Raw genomic sequence first — 21,392 nt, 5'->3', positions numbered from 1 at the left:
CATAAAAAAAATATATACAATACTTACATATGATGTGCAGTAACATAAAAATCCAATGGATGTTATACAAAAAATAAATACCTACTTGTTTTTTTCACAAGCAATATATAACTTTTATCAAGGAATCCCAAAAAGAATTTTTTACTGGTAAGACGTTTGTTTTTTCACTACAAGATTTATTTCTTTACATTTTTTTTTGTTGAAAAATACCCCAGAAATGTGTATGATATCTTATTGTTAATTACATATCTTTTTATACCTTTGGTATGTCCTTATATATAAATCATGTCGAGGTGGCAGAGAAAAAATGATATGAGGAATGTTTGTAGCATTGTTTAAAGCTCTTTTTCCTAAAAAAATTTTATTATCAAAATATTACTTTTTAAAGCTACAATGAAAATCTGAGATCTAGAATCCTTCCAGAAATATTTACATTTCAGAATTATATTTTTACACTATTATTTTTATTATATATCTTTATATTCTTACCTCATTTCTATTGATTTTACCAACAATAATATTTTACTTGAACTCACTATAAGTGAACCGCTCCGCTGTACTAAATAAATTAGATTTTTGAGGGTAAATGTAGTCACAGTATGAATTTTCCATGCAGTTTCTAATGATATCGTGAAAAACAGATTCGTAGATGTAATAGTAACAGAGAAATTATAACTTTAATTGTTTAATGTACAGGAATGGGAAGCCAAACGTGGACTCGAGAAGTTGCTTTGGAAATGCTTGAATAATTTGTATTTGGTCCTCATGTATGAAGAAAATCCCAAGTCACCCTTCACAGCCCTCCTGATAGTCCTAACAGCCACGTAGAAGTCATTAGCGAGACGATTCATTGATTTGGTGGGGCCATCCTTGATCTTCTTCTCCAAGCTGATCAGGAACTCCAGATCCCTCTTTAAATTGTACTCTCCAAATCTTGTATTCCTTTAGAAGCCTTCTCCTTTTATTTTATATCTCGACTACCTTAAAAACCAGGCTCCTGGAGCATTTATCAATGCCCATAATCCTCGCCACCTCTACTTCAGCATCTAGGAGATCTGAGATGCGCTGCCATTTGGGGTTTTTCTTACTCATATCGATGAGATGACCAAAGATTTGCTTTAGTTTGTTTATGCACAAAGGATGTTTGAATCAGAATTTTAAAAAAATAAACAAAAAGCCTTATTATGTTAATGAGAAAATTATTAATCCACATTTTGCTGTCCAACCCTGTAGATTGGGCCGTTGTAGTTTGAGTTAAGATATAGTATTAAATTGTCTTCATTTGGTAGAAAAATAAATGTATTAAAGGCATATTAGCTTAATTTTAATATTTATTACTTCACTCCTCAATGATGGTTGAGAATTATAGAAACTAGTTCAGATTAATTAGAATAAAATAAAACTTCAAGGTATAAAAGAAAATAACTTTATGATCCAAAACTTTGATTGAGTCTTTTATATGGAAATATAAGGTCTAAATTAGATAAGATTTGAGTTTTAAAGATTAAAAAATCTTTAACATACAGACTACCTTAAAAATTATTATTTACTTTCTTTTGAAAAGAATTATCCAATACCCAGTATATCCAATTGAACTTGAGTAAAAAGAAAATCATAATATTTGATAAAATTATCTTTTTGTTTATTTTAATTTTTATTTTATTGGTCAGATGGAGTTGCACTGATTAAGAAAAGTAGAGTTAAATAGCTTGCAATGAAAACCCTACCTTTAAAAATTAGAAAAGTAAAAACAGTTGTTGTGTTTTTTCTTTCTTTTTATTCATTCATTTTCAATTTAATGGGTATTGTAAATATCATTCATAGATAAGTAATATTTATTTATGTGTGATAACTTCTAATAATATACTCGCCCATACAAATTAAAAGTTAGTAATAAGAAAAATACAGAAGACTAGCTACCATATGTCTTTTTTTATGTTAATTTCCTTTTCGTCAATTGAGTTTGCGAATGGATAAAAAAAGCTCAGCGTGACCTACACATATAATTTAACAAGAAGAAAATAATATTTTTATTATATAAAACAAATAATATTTATTCGTAACTTGGATCAAACTTTCAAAACAGAAAAATTATTTCAGTATACCTACATAAAAATATAGTTACTTTATTTCTTTAACAAATATAAATCCTCATTTGTAATTCTGCTCACATTCAGCATGTGCAAAATATATAAATACTTTATTTAATCAGTGTTACTTGATTCATACGTATTCTGCATGTTTGCAAATTCTTTAATATTATTATTGGGGTATAATCTTACAATTGTATACGAAGAAATTATTGGAAAATAATAAAACAATAATTGAGAATAGGGATATATAGAATTTTGGTATTAGTAGACTATTTGTATTTTCATTATCATTAGTATATTTTAAGACACGGATATCTTTGGTGAGATTACCCGTGTAAAACCCGTCATTTATACAAATGTGGAGCAACATATGAGGAGGAGAACGCACTGGATAAAAGTTATTCAATGGAAATCCGTGTGCATTACTTTGATTCTATGTCGCTCTTATTAACTTTAAGATATTAAATATTTGAGCTGAATTTATTAAAGTACTATGATGTCTACTCACACCTAAGGATTGGGTATTTTGGAGAGTGCAAGAGAGAAGGCAAGAGGGAAACTGATGGTACTACTAATGATTTCAGATCTTTGTTATCTTAAGCTACGTGTAATATGATTTTGAAGGGAGAGAACCCGTATTACTGATGTATAAAAAAATAATTCAAAAGTTGGGCGGGGGGGGGAGTTAATTATTTAGAAAGATATATTTATTAACACAAAGACGTTCTATTAAAGAATGAACAAAAAAAGAACGATGGCAGCAACCGTGTTTCCTTTTCCATTCTCAAAACTATTCTTTTTCTTTATATTTTGCCCATACCTAACTTTTGTCACTCTATCTAACCAAAAAGGGGGGAAATTCAGACTAGATAATACTTCAAAGTAATATAAACATCAACAAATTACAGTTTGAAGGGATTCAATATTTCATTTCGTTTTTGTGGTGAAATTGAAAGTCCAAAAATATTTTACTATTCTTTTATTTCATTGTTGAATACTTACTTAAATGAAATGCTCTTTAATTTACTTTTGAGTACAATTTGAAGATAACTCATTATTTTTCTAAATTTTACATTATAAACGTTAAGGTTGACTTAACACAAATATACTTTTTTATTCTTAGCATAGAATGATAAAATATTTATTTAAAAATATTGCAATTTTAACCTTGTGTTACTGAAGTAGGACTTTATACACTCTGTTATTTATACAATTTTTTCTTATTTCTTTTAATCTACATTATATTGTAATTCATTTTATTGCCAATACATTTCAGAATGCTCCTGAAATATCAAATCTCATTATTTGTAATTTATTTTGATTATGCCTTATTTAAAATTTATCCGTTTATTTGAATATTTTAAATAATTTACTATTTTAATAAAAAGTTGTTCCTTTGTTTTCTATTTGATTTCTTGGGTTGCTCTTTTTTCAATGTCAGGACTAAGGCTAACAATGGTAACTACAAAAATGTATATTGTAGAACTAATTCTAAACAATAACATACATGCAATTTCATCCACAAAGATGGGATACTCATTTGATTCCCAAAATTTGCAAAGACTAATGAATATTTCACAGAATTTCTTATCCAAAGTATATATGTAACGTTTTATTATAAGAATTGCAAATTATATTTTGTTAAAACACCATACTCATGTTGTCTTAATTATTTTAAAATAAGTAAAATATTTTATTTTGATAAAATATATTTATACACATTATTCATAGATATTTAAATATATATATTCACGAGTGCAAAATGTAAGGAATCGTTAAGAAATTAATACATAATTCAAATGACGTAATTATTATAATTGGTCAAGTATTCATCATATAATTAAAACATTGTACTTTTGAGTTGTTTTTTTTATTCAATTCACTAACTGCGTTATTAAAAAAATATATTTGATAACTGAGGATTAAAAAACAATTAGCATTGCGACTATATTTTCATATTATGGGGATCATACTTTAAATTTTTTTAGATGTATACATAAGTACTTTAAGTGTAGCAATCAATCAAATACAGATTTAAGATTATTTAAGAAAGAAACAGGGAAATATACCAATTTCCATCAAAAGTAGGATTAAAGAATATTTCAAACTCATATCAAAAGCAAATGCAGCGTTGGATCATTTTGAGCGAAATAATTTATGTTTGTATATTATATGTACAATTTTAAATTCTTGATAAGTTATTTTATCTGTCTAACTCTATTAAAATTGACAAAAATTAAACTTGCCATAATAGGTTAATGACTGATTAATATATTAAATTTAATCTTATTTTGAAAGAACGCCCCACTTTTCAATTTTTTTATCATTTAACTGTGGGTATAATTCATTGTATGAATACTCAGAATACACTCAAATTTAAGTTTTATAAATTAGAAATAATAAATTAAAATTTGGAGAAATATCAATATAATTTTTTGAACGTAAAACGATTGAATTCAACAAAACAATTTTTTTTTAGAACACTAAAATCATTTTAAATATAGACTTAATTTTGCCACAATACATATATGACAAAAACAGTAAAAAAATTTATTTTAATATCAAGAAATAATAACAACAGTGTTGAAACATCTCAAAACATTAAGAAACGGATTCAATTATTGGAAATTGTGTTCCCTTTGAAATTTAATAACTGAAACCATCATTTAAATTTTAATATTTTAGCTAATGTTGTATTGTTCTAAAGTTGAGTAATTGTTGTTTCAAGGAATCAAAGATTAAAGAATATTGTTATAACAAAAAAAATGATTAAAAGTATATTACATATATAAAAATTATATTCATTTCTAAAAATATCTTAAATGTTCAAATTGAACCACAAGTTAAGAAAAAAATGGACAAATAAAATTTAATATACACAATATAATTTTGAGAAAGCTGAATAAAAAAAACTCTTCTCCCCAAATATATCAAAAAGTAATCATATAAGCATTCCCATATACGTTATAGATAATATTATAAACCGAAAGCCACGCCATACGCATTACGCAATGGATATAAATTTATTGATAGAGTGAATGAACCAAAATCAATAGAATCTAGAGGAAATTTTTTCATTATTTAGTACCTTTAAAAATAAATTGTTACATATGGTCAAAGTATTATATTATTGTAAATTTAAATTGTGTATTTTTCCAAAATGGAAAACTTTCAGAATGATTAAGTTAAAATAATTTTTTTTTAATATAATTCAAATTTTGATAAAATTAAGTCTATTTTTTTTTTGATTTTTCGACAATTTGGCAATTAAAATATTTTCTTTTGAAAGTTGAATTTAATTAAAAAAAATGTTTATAATATAACTAGACTACAATTGTCTGAAATTGTTTAAATTTGTTGATTTATAATATTAGTATACAAAATACAGTTAAAACATCAAATCTTATTCATTTTTATTTTTTTTAAATTAAAATAAATTTATTATTTATTATTTCAAATCTTTTAATATTAGAATGACGGGGATATAGTACCTCCTTGTACGGACTGTGTGTGTCAAAAATGATTCCATTTGTTGTTAAGGAGTTATTATTTATATAATTGAAGCAAGGTTTATCTATTTGTCGACGTCTAAAAACTAGGGGAAATGAATGCTATGTACTTCTTGTAGTAATTTATAAAAAACAAAATTTTTGAAATTTTAGGGTACGAACATTTGATAATATCTTACGGTAATATCATAATGGTATCAAAAATGAAACACTAGTCGTTTTGTGTTAAGAAGTCTCTCAATTTACAACTTTAACCGTATGTTAAAATAAAAAAACATTATATAAAACTCTGATCAAGAAGAAAGAAGGAGGAAAAGCCTTTTGCTCACAAATGCATAAAGCTCTTTTTTTATCCTAGAAAAAAACAATCTCCCCCAGAATATTACCAATATTCCATATTAAATCAAACAAGATAAAAATTGCACAAAACTTATATGAATATATGTGTGTAATGACTAATGCAACACATAATTTTTTAAAGAAAATGAATAATAGTAATTTATTGAGGATATAGATAGCTAAGAATAATGTCAAATAAGTAGGTACATTTAAATTGAAAGAACATTTTCCGGACATTAAATGTGCCGCTCATCATCATTAAAGCAAGATACAATGATTTTACTCTCAAAATTTAGCCTAGTTGACATTTTTATTTTAGGACTTATAACATTTTCTCGTGAAGTGAGAAACCTTGGAGTACATAAATACTGAGTGTACAGATATGAAGATATGGACAATATTTTTTTTTAAATTATACTCATAGGAGTAGGTAAAGAGGTTTCATTTAGACAGTTTATAATTTTAAGGTTTCCCTAAATCTCATACATCAGTACCACACTAACCGTATAATTATAAAAAAATCAATTATTTTTCCAAAAGGTGACTTTAGTAATCTATGTTTCATGTTGTATAAGTGCGAATTTTTTATTCTAGCCGGTGTTAGAAAGATAAGATTTTTGAAATAAAAAAGATTTGTATACACTTATATTACTATTTGACTCAATCTTACTTGAGGTGAACTTTATAAATGGACAACAGCAAACAGAAAACACGCCATATTTTACAGTTTCTCTTCAAACAAGGGTACAACGCAATAAGAGCTTCTTAATGTTAAAGTGTTAATACTTTATGACAATTACTATAACGTGAAAAAAAAAAACTAATTAGTAACGAAAAAATAAAATTCTTCTTTCTCAAACAATCCCAGAATGTGTTATCTTGACCACAATAGAAAGATGTTCCCTTTTTTTTGAAAAATTAGTATAAGAAAAAAATATAATTTTCTAACAGGGTTTCTTAATAGAATACATCATATTAAATAATAGCCTACTTGTAACTGGTAAAGATTTATTTGTTTATTAGAACTGTACAATATAAACATTTCTTATGTGCAAGATTTTCTGCGGCACTCAATCTGAGCAGTATATTTGATTTTCCAATGCTTTTATCATTATATTTTATCTTTAAGTAGATAACATCAATATATAGATTTATTTATAACAAACAGAGAGTAGCATCGAGTATTTCTTAAGGAGTTATAAGCATAAGACTTCGTTGGAATCACTGAGAGTAGAATGAAGGAACGGCATTGGAATAATTCTTGTTTAGATACCGAGTGGGATTTGTGTTGGTTTCCTTTCTCACATAGATGCTTGTAGCTAATACAATAAAATGTCATATGAACTAGGCTACTCTTCTCATAAATATTTTTCAAATTGTCAAAGTTACCACGTCACTTTTGGTTTACTACACTATGCAATAAAATTTAGGGTGAAAATGTTTTAAAGTTTAATATAATTAATTCGGTTATATGACTAATTGTTAAAGTAACTAATATTTTTGAGATAGGAAAATTTATTCAAATTAAAATATATTTCTTACCCAATGTATTTGATTTTTATTTATGTAATAGATAAAAGGAATCTAATCCATTTATTTATATTTGATTCACTGAACTTTTTCTGCCATTAAAATATTATTTACTTATTATAGAGTTAATCAAATAATTTACTAATTTATATTTAATTTAAATATTGTGATACAATCTGACATTGTATACATATTTCATAAGAAAACTAAAAGTCAAACCAAAAAACTCAATAAAAATTGAACTTTTTTTGCTTCTAATCTTTTTAAGTTGTAATACAAGGTTTATTCTCTAGTTTTAGCTATTATATAAGGGAACTCTATTCAAGATAAATTAATAAATATTTAATTTTTCGAATGTTATAACCTTTAATTTTTATTTATATGGTTGGTATACTTCAAAATATGGCTCTGGATTGAAATTATACTAAAAAAACTTCCCTTCTTAAAAGGCCTTATAAGTACAAACCTACTGCAATTGTCTATTATGACTTAAATAACAATAGTACACATGAGTTTTAGCCGGACTTTCTAAGATCTGTATTTTGTTACATAGTAGTATGAGTTAAAATGTGTCTTCTGATAAAAACAGAACATACAAATCAAACATTTCTTTGGAAAGTTTGAAGCCTTAGAGTTATATTCACCAATTTCTTTTTTATCCTCGGGTAAAAACAACGATGTCAAAATGTCTTCAAATCAGTGTTATATCATACTTTTTACACAATTGATTTATAAAAAATAATCGTTTTGTATATATATTTTTTTTTCTACATTAGATTTTGTTGCAGGTAAATCGTTAGCCTACATTTAAATTTACTCAAACAAATTAAAGTTCATTGCCCACTGTGTCAATATTTATACACTAAAAACATAAACATTTGCAGCTAATGAATTTCAACTTTTTGAAATGGAAAGAAAAGGAAGGGCTGTATACTGTGTACATACTAATTAATTTTAGGTTTGTTTGTTTATAACAACCAAATACTGTTGTTTTCATAAGAAAGAAATCCATTAATATATAATACTCTCAGTAAAAAATTATGGGTTGTTGCAAGTGTATTTGGAAGCAACATGTTGATAACATGTATTTATATGGCATTTCTTATTTTCATAATGATAATCTACAACATTTGTACATATATTGTGTGGTATGCATTTACTATTTGTTGGCCTTTGCATTTATTTTATTCATATGTTAATATTTTAAACAATATGAAATATATGTAGGGCATATTCAGAATTCTTATTTTTTTAAATACGACTACAATAAAGCTTTCAAAAAGCAATTGTCGTCAGCTTGGTGGCGAAAACGCAAAGGGTGTCTGACTTAATCCATTTTCAAGTGAGTGTCAAGGAGATTATGAAGGTCGAAAGATTCTTTTAGAGTCTTGCTTACAGGATTAAAAGAATGGTAGCTTCAGGGAAGAGCCTTGAAAGATACCTTGGAAGCAGTAGACGCCATAAAATCGGGATCATGGAGGATGTGGTCACCAATATCACCAGAAGTCCAGCTATGTCGATAAAGCAGCATACCAAGGTTCACAATGTCAGTGACTGGACTATGAAGAGGTTTTGGGAAACGCTTACCATGTACGACGACATCGTCAACAGCTTTCAACAGCAGCCAAGGCTTAATGGTCAAGACATGACAGAACTGTTTACTTGATTAAAACATAATGGGTAGGACTGGCTACCATCCTTGACAGACTGTTCCCCCTCGACTATTGCATTTGGCTTGTAGTCCAGGAGAGAGCCTGTGCTACCCCTCACCGAAATTTGGATGATCTGAAGGGATCTGTCGATCAGCAGTGACCATATCACTGGCTTTCATCAAGAAGTGGTGGGGAGCCTTTATGCCCAGGTTAAAGGCTATTGTTATAGTCAAAGGAAATCATTTTGAAAGGTGGAAAGATACATAATTAAAGAAATCTATGATAAGGCCTCAATGTTGTACTCCTTTTCATTTTTAGAAAAGTTGACTCTTTTTTTTGTTACCAAAAAGTCCACAATTTTATCTCGTACACTGTAGAGACGTAAAAAAAATCACATTCCGATGCGTTTAAAATAATAATATCAGTTGTCAGACTGTTTATTATTGAGGAACGTTATTATTTACACTTTCTTACTCGTAATTCCTCTCATATCATTGCTCAACTTACAACCAATAAGAAAATTAAAATAAATTTATAGAAAAAGCAAAGATTGCTCTAGAGTACTCCCTCTTGTACTTGTGAGTAGTACAAATTAAGTGCTACCTGTATGTAAGAAAAAAAGAGAAGCGAAATGACGTCATTAATAAAAAGTAATGTTGGATTATTATTATGTTTTTTCGCTTCTTTATTTTTATAATAAAAACAGCGCCAATAGTTTCAAACTTTTGATGGAGAAGATTATACAGATTGTCAACTTCGATTATTATTATTATCATTTTATACGCACCAGAACAACGTTTGTTTTTACTTGTCGTAATATGACCTATCGGTATGCTTTAACAAAAACCGATACATGACATGGTGATCTTGACAGTAGGGTATGAGCAAACTATAAAATTTATATTATCTGCAAGATGGTGTGACAGTAGGTAGTTTAGTAGAAAAGTTATGTCGTAAAATGTTCTGGAAATTAAAAATGATATATTGTTGAATGTTCAGGTCCGAAATTTAATATTCAAAATGTATTTTTTTGTAGTATTTCTTCTTCAAAATTGAAAATTGACGTAGGGTAAAAATTATGAAACAAAATGAAAAATTATTCAGAAAATGACCAATATTTTAGTTAAACATCAATTTTTACGTGTCAAATTTATACGCGAATGAATCTTCAGGCAAATTTCTAAAAATTTTACGATTCCAATATTTCATTGGAAATCCGTTTTTTCTCACCTTGAAAAAAACTGCAATTTTCAACGATATCTTTTTTTACACCATAACTTTTTTGATTTTGAATAAATTTAAAAAAAAAACCGTTATTTTTCTTATAGTTGTTTTTGAGATAGCAGTCCCTTTTTGATTAATAACTGAACCCCGTATCTAGTCTCCTTGAACTCCAAAAACGATTTTTATTTTTTACTATTCAATAAACGCCCGTTATATGAACCCTCACATCCCAAAAATCAGCATCTTTTTATGTTTTAAGGGCCTCGATTTTTATGTGGGTGTACAAGCAACTAATCAACAGTACCATCATATTTTTTCCGATTTCAATGCCAATTTCATGACGTCAAGCACCATAAAAGAAATACCGGGGCAATCGAAAGAAAATACTTCTAACTTGATCATCCAAATCAAGAGATTTTCGAATGCAGATTCTTAATTCCAAGAGAGATGACTTGACGATATTTAATACAAAAAATTGAAATATATGAAGTTCAGAACAGGATACAGAATCAATAAAAACGCTATATAATCATAAAAAATACTTTTACTAAGGTTTATTTATCCTTCTTTTAATTTGGAGATTGTCTTAAGTATAAAAAAAGACAGATAACTGAGAAAAAAACCTGATATATGTTTCGGATTCTGCAATCAAAGATAAATTATTTTCTTGGTTTGAACTCTTTGTAAAAAATGAGTGTTCCCCTTTGTAATCTTTTAGAATTTTTGAAAGGTTTGAGTATTGCACTCTTTATATAGACTTGAGTCAACTTTTGAGCATGAAAAAAATTAAAAATCCCCTCTGAAATTTTTATTTATTAAATTCCATTGTCTACCTATAAACAAAAACAAATATATTTTTTAAATATTTCAATAATAAACATCGATAAATTTACTATTAAAAAATAACAATTTTCCTGCTTAAGTAAACCATCTAGAACATAATACTCTTTTAAATAAAACTTTAATTATGTATGGTCAAGAAAGTTACCTTGGCGTAAAAACAATTGAAAAGCCCAGAATTTATTTATTGAGTAATAAAATTCTAAAATATGGAGGTTTTTTTAAATTTTAAATTGCATTTTCTGAGAAATAGACGAAATATAAGCACATATTTGAAATCAGCATACAATTTTATAAACAGAAATCTAACTTTTGTCTCAATTATTATTGGTTTCAAGGATCAGATATTTCTTTCTTTATGAGCTACTGGGATACAAACTCACACGCATTGACATCAAGACATTGTTACACATGGATGTAATAGGTATATATATAAAATTCTAAATATTGTTACTGCTTAATTTATCCAATCCCAGAGGCGCATGAGCTCTGGAGCCGCAGGAACAATATGCGCCTATAAAAAAACAATATAATAAATTATGTGGAAATCCTTTAAAACCTCAATCTGAAATGTTCTAAAAAAATAAATAAAAGTATAATTAATTGGTAAAACCTTGAATTGAAAAATCTTTAGCGAGAGCATATAACACCCATGTCTACATAATTATTCATGCATTCCCAATCTAAGTGCCCAACAAACAAAATTAATGTTTCTCATTATAAGAGTTAATTTAATAGTGAGTTATGAACATATAGAAATGAAAAAAATTCCAATCCATAAATAATTATTCGCTTACCTACCTTGAGGTTAGAAGATATATTGATCTAATTATATGGATTGTTTCAATTTATATTGTATAATATGTTGAAGAAAAATGCATCCTCCCTTAATGATTAAAAATTTATATCTGCATCGAGTTCGCACGTCTCTAGTTACTCCATTTGTCACTTATAGCGTCTTTTTAATTTACTTATTTTCAAATAAGTACTAAGATTAAACCAAGTGTAGTAAAATGACATCCATTATTTGTCCAATAGATGGTTTTAGTAATGTGTATCTCACGTGATATAACTGCGCTCGGTTTAAACTAGATGGTGTTAGAAAGATAAAAAACTTTTTAGACAGTTTTGTGATTGTTTGAGCGTGTGTCAAAGAGGAATACTCCAAATTTTACAGTTTTTCTTGGAACAAGGCAAAGTATGAACCAATTGGTAGAAAAGGTGAATAGGGTGTATCTTCCTAATATTGTAATAGCCAATCTTGTCCAATTTTAGTTTCGTTGGGTCCGTTATCGTAATTTTGATGTCAAAGATGCAAAGCCAATTGTAGAAAATGTGGATGAAATAAATGAAATCGTCGAGTCTGATCGTCATGTAAGAACTGTTTGGATTTTGCAAACGAGATAAAGATTAATGGAAAAAGTATTGATGGATAAAAAAATCCAATAAAATAATAGATTTATATTTACTAAACCATAAATAAGGAATAAGGACAGTAAAAAAATGAAATTTTAATAGGTAATAGACAAAGTGTTACCACACTTTATAATATAAAACAGCTTCATTTTTTCTTTTTATCCTCTGCCGATTTGTTTACTACTTTTGCCCAGTCACAAATAAAAGAATTATTTCTTTTTTTTCAATATTACCACCTCGTCGAAAAAAAGTAGATCCTTTTTTTTATTTAAAAAAAATATATATTTCCCCCCTCCCCTGTTTCCTTTGACGTCATTTTATGATATTATTCAGTATATTTGTAGAAAATATGATCTAAAAGTAGCCCAATATTTTTTGTATTTGGCAATCTGAGCTGTATTTTTATGCCTCTTGAGACAAAAAAAATATCACAATGCTGAAATTCAGGATTCCAAAACACATGTAGCAAATATGATATGGATATACAAATCATTGCTTAAAAGGTTAAGTTGAGAAAAAAAAGGACCTACCAGGCGATTTGTCGTAGTTATCAATCTGAGTAGTGTGTTGTATTATAATTTTTAATTCATTTTTGAGGAGGAAGCATCTATATATAAAGTAATCACATTTGCGTGTACTCATAAAATGCAGAGAGTATTACAAAGGAGTTCTTGGGGATAAGTAGAATGAAGGGTCGATATTGGAGTAATCATTGCATATTTCCTTACTTAATACAAACGGGAACTTGTGTTTATATTCTTCCTCTCATAGCTACTTGTGCTCTGCTGCTGTCTAAAAAATATTAATTTGTATATGCTTATGTTGTTAATGTACCTACTCCACAACTCAATGTTCTGAACGTTGAAAGATTAAATATGGATTAGCTCTTGTTTCGGTGCTATGAACAATTTCCAACAATTATAATATATAAAAAAAATTATAATGACAAATAAATATTTGCTAACAATTAAAAATTAATTTTGGGCCTTTTTCCTGTTTTTTTATTGAGAAAGAAAAGTTGAAAGATACAATAAAAGTAACGACCTACATGTATTGAAAAATAGCTTCTTGATAAATGGGTGTTCTGCATCATAGAGATACATTTTCAGTAAAAAAAAAAGAGTTGATAGGTTACATTTATTAAAAAATAAGATGCAAAAATAATATTTGACATTGTTTTTTTACACTTTGGCACTTATTCTGTATATATTTTTTCAATTATATATTCTTCAGAATAAACATTGTTATCCCACGTAATATTCAATAAAGTCTTTTTACAGCAACACAATTTGTTGTAATAATCTTATCTCATCAAACTTAACATTGTCACTATAATTGTATTCAACATCGAGATATATACTTTTTCATATATGACCTAAATAATTTTATAAAATAATAGAATATTGGCAATTCTGTATCAAAATCATTTAATGCTAAGAATAAACATTTATAAATTTATCTAAAGGTTATGGTTTGCCAAATAAATTATTATTCTTGTTCTATTCAAAACATTACAATAAATAATAATTGATTTTTTTAAATATATAAACTATCAACTAACGTGTCTTTATTATAGAATATTGTAAAGGAGCATTACAATTTGTCATAGATTTGACTAGAGAGCGTTATCATGTGACGTCAGCATTGTTCATGTCGGCCATTTTTAGAGCCTCAACAATCAAGTTATATAACAAATAAACCTATTAATTATAATTAATATTAAGAAAATAGTAAAATATTGGATGTCAAAATAAGACCAACAAATCTATCAATTTTGAAAGATTTTATATATATATATTACTTTAATTGAATTCAAATATCACTATTTATCATTATAATCGAGTTATTATTTAATACACATGTTGATTATTTATTTTTTTAATGTTCCTTTAATTGGTTTGATGGAGTTGCACTGATTAAGTATAAGTAAACATTATATAATCACAATTACTTCATCTCACCTAGGAATTTTTTGGTGAAATCCATATACAAATAGTATATTTTTTCTCTGTGAATCACTGGGGCACGAACGTACACACATCATTTTTTATTTTATTATCTTAAAATCGTTTAAAACAAATTTTTGAAAATTTGTTTTAAATTTTTTACTTTATTTAGTCCAAAAAATTGGATTGTTCTAGAAACCCTAAAAAAACTGCAGTTTTCTCGGTCTAATCCTTATTTATTATGGCAGTCTTTGTACTGATCCTTTAATTATACTTTATTTCGGCTGCAGGAGTTTCATAAATTCTAACGATCATAAATCATCATTTATAACAAGGAAATTTATTCATAATAAGGGTTTGAATACATTTTCCGTCCATCTAGCCACTCACTATAATGCTCTTGTATTATACAAAATGACAATCATTCATACAAAGCTAATACTGTAAGCCATTCTAATCAGTCTTAGGACTGTTGAATGGGAGAAAAAGAATGATGGACATAATTGTTAAAAGACTAAAGGGGGGAGGGAAGAAAAAAAAAAGGAAAGATTGGAAAGGAAGAAAAATTATGTAGTATATACTTAACCCAATACAGGTGTTAGGTTAATTAATTATCAAAAAATATAATTATGAGTTTTAAATCTGTATGCAACATTTATCATTTTTTTATTTTTTTTTCAATCTCTTGCCCTGAGTTCTTTACCAAAATATTATTTAAAAAAATTCATTAGAAATTACCTACTGGGGCTCCCCATTAACCAAGAGTTAAGTTCAAACCGATAGTGCTATTCAATTTAAAATTATGGCTTCTATGGAAAAAAAAAATATTGCTTTAGGTATAAAGTTTATGGATTAAATTTTACTTAGAAATGTTTTTGTAGTCCTAGATTATGCTCATGATCAATTTTTAATCATTTTCACTCATTTTATACATTTAAGTTTCATTTTAAAATGAGGCAGTTAAAGAATTAACCTCTCGCCAGTAGGGTAAGCGTTGTGAAAATATCTAACAGTCGACAAAATTTAAAAAAAGAGTTATGAAGATATTTCATTTTCTAAGGCAGCTGGGAGGAATAGAGTTGAAAAAAGTGAAAAGCCCGGATAACATTTCTAAATAAGGGTATAGGAAGAATTGATCATATGGATGCAGTAACAGCTATTTATGGAGGGAGAATTAGACGAATCAAAGGGAGTTGGCATATATGCATATGAAATATATCCCTGATTTGGTCTAACTGCCTTAGAATATTATCACTCACTCTATTGACTCTAATTAACCTGTTTGACACAGTATTTTTAGCGATAAGCAACAATGACATGTATAACTTTTTCATAATATTCTAAATTCTTTTCTTTTTTAAGAATATTGTGTAACTTTAGTACTAAACATTATGTATAGAATGTTATCTACAAAAATGATAAGAGAGACATGAAACTATGAAGAAAAAATGAAATCCTTATTTATATAAAGAAGAAAAAAACGATATTTGATTTTTGAAATATTTATGTAAGCATGTAAGCATTTATTTTAACTTGCAGAAGCTATATAGGTACATTAGGGTGAGTTAATGCCTCGTTTTTATTCAAGAAAGCTGAAATGTTTTCCTAAAATATAATTTCCTATGAATGACTATGCATTTTTGAATTGAACAAATATGTTTAATTTTGTTGACCAAGATTAATATTTTTCTGCTACACAAACACAATAAAATTTTGGAGAAAGTGAAAATAACTGTAAAAACCACAATTTTGGCTTTTCTTTTAATCTGTGGTACGTCAACATGAAATCAACGTTTTATTAGATTCGTTACATTCCATAGTGACAAGGGAAGAGGAGTAAAAGGAAATAAACAAGAATTTGTTTGATGTCGATCCTCAATTCTAATCTGAGTCCAAGTTCAATTATAACTTTACAACAAATCCTAAAGGTTATTCTCCGTCTTTTATGAGCACACGAATGTTTAATCAGGTTTTAAATATATTTGAACTTAGTAGAAGTAAATACTAATGACAAAAGCCGAGGAATGGAAAATGCATTCTTCAAATTCCAATAAAATAAAAAAATAAAAATGGGTGAACTAAAAGTTACACAAGATTTGTATCCCTAAATATTGTATTATAAATATCTTGTACTATTGAAAGAAGAAGGAAAGAGTAACACTGTAGATTTATTAAAGGGCTTTTAATTGTAAGCCCCTGCTGGAATCAGAGTAGAATTGAGGATCGATATCAGAGTCATTCCTCTCAATGTTTTTGCTTTATACAAAGTTGAATTTGTATTATTTATTTCCTAATCTAATGAAATATGATCTCCAAAAAAGTTAGGGTTACTATGTTAATATTATTTATTTCAAACCAAAATCCTTAGGATTTACAACTCGAACGGTATTTAATTGAAATCATAAAGATACGCTCATTATATCTATACACAGTACCAGAAATCTGTATAGTGTTATTTATCAAAATATAAGAATTTGTTGAGCAGCAGCTTCACCCTAGCGTTCGTAGGTATTTGGGATTTATTTATTTTCGACATAGACTTTAAATATCAATATTTATATTTATGTTCATACCTTTTATAGTAACAAAACGATTAAGAAAAATATGAATCCACATTGTTTTTTTGTTTTTTTTTACATCTGGATGTAAATTTAAGTCAAAGTAGCAACAATATATAAGTACAAAATCATTTATTTTCTCCCTTCTTTTCTTTCAGCTGAAGAAGCGGAAAATGGAGTTGGAATTTGTGGACTTCTACTAACCGGAATATCCTGGCTCGTTGTCATTGTCACACTCCCGTTTTCTCTCTGTGTTTGCTTTAAAGTAAGTTTAAATGTGAGACATTCTTAAAAAGAATAATTAAACTAAAGAAGTATATTTTTATTGCGTAATATCATGTCAGGTATTGCGGAGAAACTATTATTTAATTATATATTTTCGTCCCTAACGTTTTTTGAATTTGATATGTATATATATAAACATGATATAGTTCCCTCAGTTGATAAACAATTATGCAATAACAGCGACCTCAAACAATATGTATACACTAATCTATGCTCATCCCTATCATGGCCGGTTTTAAAAAAAGCTACAAGTGGTGTGCACAGCTCCTCCTCTCCTCAAAAAATTAATTAGTTACCACAACATAAGTAATTAAATGTAAAAAAAAATTTCAAAACATATTTTTTAACTTCTCATATCCAAAAAATGGTGACTCGGTTAAGTTCAGTATCTTCCTACAAAAATTAAATCCATAAATGTTTCATAATTTATTTTTCTCTCTTATTAACTTCCCCCCAAAAAACAACAAAAAAAACATGTGTACGCCCTTGGACATGGAATCAATTTAACCAATCCTCTGATTGGGGTCTACAAGACCCATCATTTTTTTATTTATTGATTGTATACACTAAAACCGAAATTGTTTTAACATGAAAATAAAAAGATTGGTCCTTCACCTTTTCTAAGAAAAAAGTTACGCTAAAAATAATAAAATATTATTGTTTTATTTAAAAAATATACATACTATTGATAAAAAGACAATTTAACATAATAAAATTTAAATGCTTTAAAAAAAAGTCTTAATATAAAAATAAGACCCTACATATTATTTTTGAACTAAATTTATTAAAAAAAGTTTTTATTTAAAAAAGTAAAGAAACAAAAGGACTTGTATACTGATGTTTGACCTAGCCCTTAATTTGAGATAAAATTGGGCTAAATTTTAAATAAAATTGCTCAAGAAAAGTAAACTTTCCATCAGAGCCTCACATTAATAAAATTTAGTATGTTTGTTAATTTTTAGCTGCAAACTCGGAATATATACATATAATTTGCAATCAAATGATTTGTTATGAAATTTTATCTTTATTTTTACACATTGAAGGAAAAACTGTGGTGATCACTAAAACTCTCTTCTGAACCTTTCGTTCAATTTCAACAAACAACGTCTCTATTTGACTCAAAATATAATTAAAATAAGTTTGATTCCTAATTTGTGGCTATGATCTTATCTTTTGACTTCAAATATGATTCAATCTTATAATGGTCGAATTAAGTACTTTTTTTCTTAATGTCATCTACCATTTGATATAAAATAACCTACAATTAATAATTTCTTATATTTTATCAATGACATAGGTTGTTCAAGAATATGAAAGAGCAGTTATATTCAGACTTGGTCGATTGTTGCAAGGTGGCTCCAGAGGACCAGGTAAATGATTTATTGTTAATATTTGTACGTAGATTTGTCGTGTACATGTTAGTTTTTAGAGAAGTTGTAACTTGTACACGCATATTGTAGAAGAGATTGGGGTCATTTGGATAATACCCTTTTTCTCGACATCATAAAGACAACAGTCACAACATTACAATCACATTTGAATAATACATATAATGAAGATTGTTGTACAAAAAAATAAATAATTTTGGTAAATTTTTCTAGAAGATATTCAATAAAAACTCATTTTGAAAATTAAAAGTTTTTTTTTTTAATGCACAATACTTCTATATTACATTATTAAATCCGTTTTTCATTGTTTTTGCTTTATTTTATATCATTTGAAAAGAAATTTGAGATAGTGTAATACTCAGACCATAGGGATTAGTTGTAACAAGATTTTTTATTTATTAAAATTAACCAAACCAACTCTAGATTATTGACACCAATACCAAACAGGATACAACTCTCCCCATTTTGGTACTTCTACATTTAAAAAGCTTTTTTAAGTGCAACTTATACAATCTTTTACTAAAGGACAATTTGTACAAAATAGCAACATGTACACGACAAGTACTATAACATTAATTCTTGTTGTGTTTTTCAACAGTTATAAGCGAATATCAATGATAAAATAGGAAATCAACATTTATTTGATCCCTTCTGTGTATATATATTTTAATGTTGAGGCTTTTTCTATAAGACCTTGCTTGCTTATTCATGGCAAATTACATCAGCATAATAAATAAAGGTTCTACAGTATAGGTACAATTTGTAAGAAAAGATAGTAAAAAGGTATTTAGTATTCTCTTCAGCATAGTTTTTTTCTTTCTTTTTTTTCATTTCATTTTTCATAACTAATCAATGCAACCATTTATTTATATGCAGAAAAATAACATAATATTTTGTAGCACTTAAATAGGGTTAACATATCTATCATGCGTGTATACGCAATTTATTTATAAGAACTTTGCAAATTATAATCTACACTTCCCAACCATTCTCCCTTTCAAAATAAAGAGGTCCTGCGATTTAAAATATTTTTTGTTGCATTCAAAATTTAATTTACCGTAGTATTTTCACTACTACAAATAAGATACCTTTTAAAACACAATCCCTTTCTTCTCAAAGGGGCAATTGTTGAGGTTTGAAACTAATAATATGCAAAGTCTTTAGAAATAAATTTCATATACAAATATTACGTGTACATGCATAATAAATGTGTTAACCCACTCTCAAGCCTTGCGACATTTGGTATAGGTGAGGAATGAATTACCCCAAAATTTTTTGGGATATTGATATGTTTACTAGTCAGAAGATATTTCAATTACAACTGATAGGAATTGGATAAAATATTTTTCAATGATCCACAGACTCGCTGTAAGGAAGACGAACAACACACAATAATTAATTGATAAGTGGATATTATATTTGTCTCTTAGAACAAGGTGTCAGGGGAAAAAATAAAAATGATTAAAATGCCAAGAAAAACACCATTTTCCAACACTTATTACTAATTTTTGGAGTCACCTATTAAAAATCAGGCTGTTAACGTCAAATTTATCCATATATATACATAATCAAATATACTATTCAAATCTAAAAGGTATCTCAGAAAAGAGATAACAAAACTAAAACACATATACTTATATTATGTTCACTCATTCACGTGCCCTTGAATAAAAAAAATTAAAAAATACCAGGAATGGAACTTTTCCAGAGGGAAAGAAAAATGAAACAATTAATTTTCGATACAAAAATAACATCCCTAACAATGATGATCGATACGAATGATGAACATAACGCAGTAAAAAAAAATTAAACTATATATAATTCAGAATTATAATTTCATTTTTTTATTGATATGCTCCATGCACCTTTCCTTGACTAGAATTTTATGAATATTTTTTAATCGCTTGAATCTAGGTTTGATTGGTCATACTCTTCAGAATACTCCTGAAACATTCAATTAGATTAAATTTAATTGTGTATTTATCTTGATAATGCCTTGGGTCAAATTTATTGGTAAATTTAGCAATTTTTAACTGAGGTTTGGTGAATGTAATTACCTGTTGGGCTTAGAAGTCGTTTCACTTTGTTTTCTGAGACTTTGTCTAAAAATGTGATTATATAGATAATAATATGGTAGATATTATTTTATAAACTTATTATACGCAACCTTGTCAATAACAGATAGATACTGATTTGATTCTCAAAATTTGCATTTTATCTAAATTAAATATTTAATTTTTTAACTGTAAAGATAAAAAATTATATCTTGTTAAAACCCCAAAATGATCTTGAAAAAATTATTTAAAAATAAAGATGTCTTTTTTTCACGATATTTTATACTCATTTAAGTATTTTTAGCATATTAAATTGGTATTTACTAATGCAAAATGGATGGAATATTTAAAGTAATGATACAACATTTCAATGACTAAATATTATTATAATCCTTCAACAGTACATATCATGTAGTTCATTAAGTTTAATTTTGTGTTTATCTTTTATACAGTTCCACTAACCCCGTTATACAAAGAAGGTTTACTTATAAAGGATATTGAGTATCTTTTTTTTTCAAAAAGAAAAATATATACTCTTAAATCCATTCAGTATTATGA

At 27.2% G+C, this 21,392-nt stretch overlaps 1 protein-coding gene across 5 annotated transcripts in view; it reads left to right on the top strand.

Moving 5' to 3' along the window:
- LOC121125699 (band 7 protein AGAP004871) overlaps window positions 1–21,392 on the top strand; it is a 430,618-nt gene that overhangs the window by 325,842 nt on the left and 83,384 nt on the right. For all 5 annotated transcript variants that reach the window (XM_071891491.1, XM_040720912.2, XM_071891499.1 and 2 more), the window contains exons 3-4: window positions 17,266–17,372; window positions 18,690–18,762. In XM_071891491.1, the coding sequence (XP_071747592.1) occupies window positions 17,266–17,372; window positions 18,690–18,762 (180 nt within the window). The remainder of the gene's footprint in view (window positions 1–17,265; window positions 17,373–18,689; window positions 18,763–21,392) is intronic.

This window comes from Lepeophtheirus salmonis, chromosome 1 (genome assembly GCF_016086655.4).
Source record: "Lepeophtheirus salmonis chromosome 1, UVic_Lsal_1.4, whole genome shotgun sequence".
NCBI lineage: Eukaryota > Metazoa > Arthropoda > Copepoda > Siphonostomatoida > Caligidae > Lepeophtheirus > Lepeophtheirus salmonis.
The sequence above is the reverse complement of the archived record's forward strand: the minus strand, read 5'-3'. Positions and strand labels throughout refer to the sequence as shown.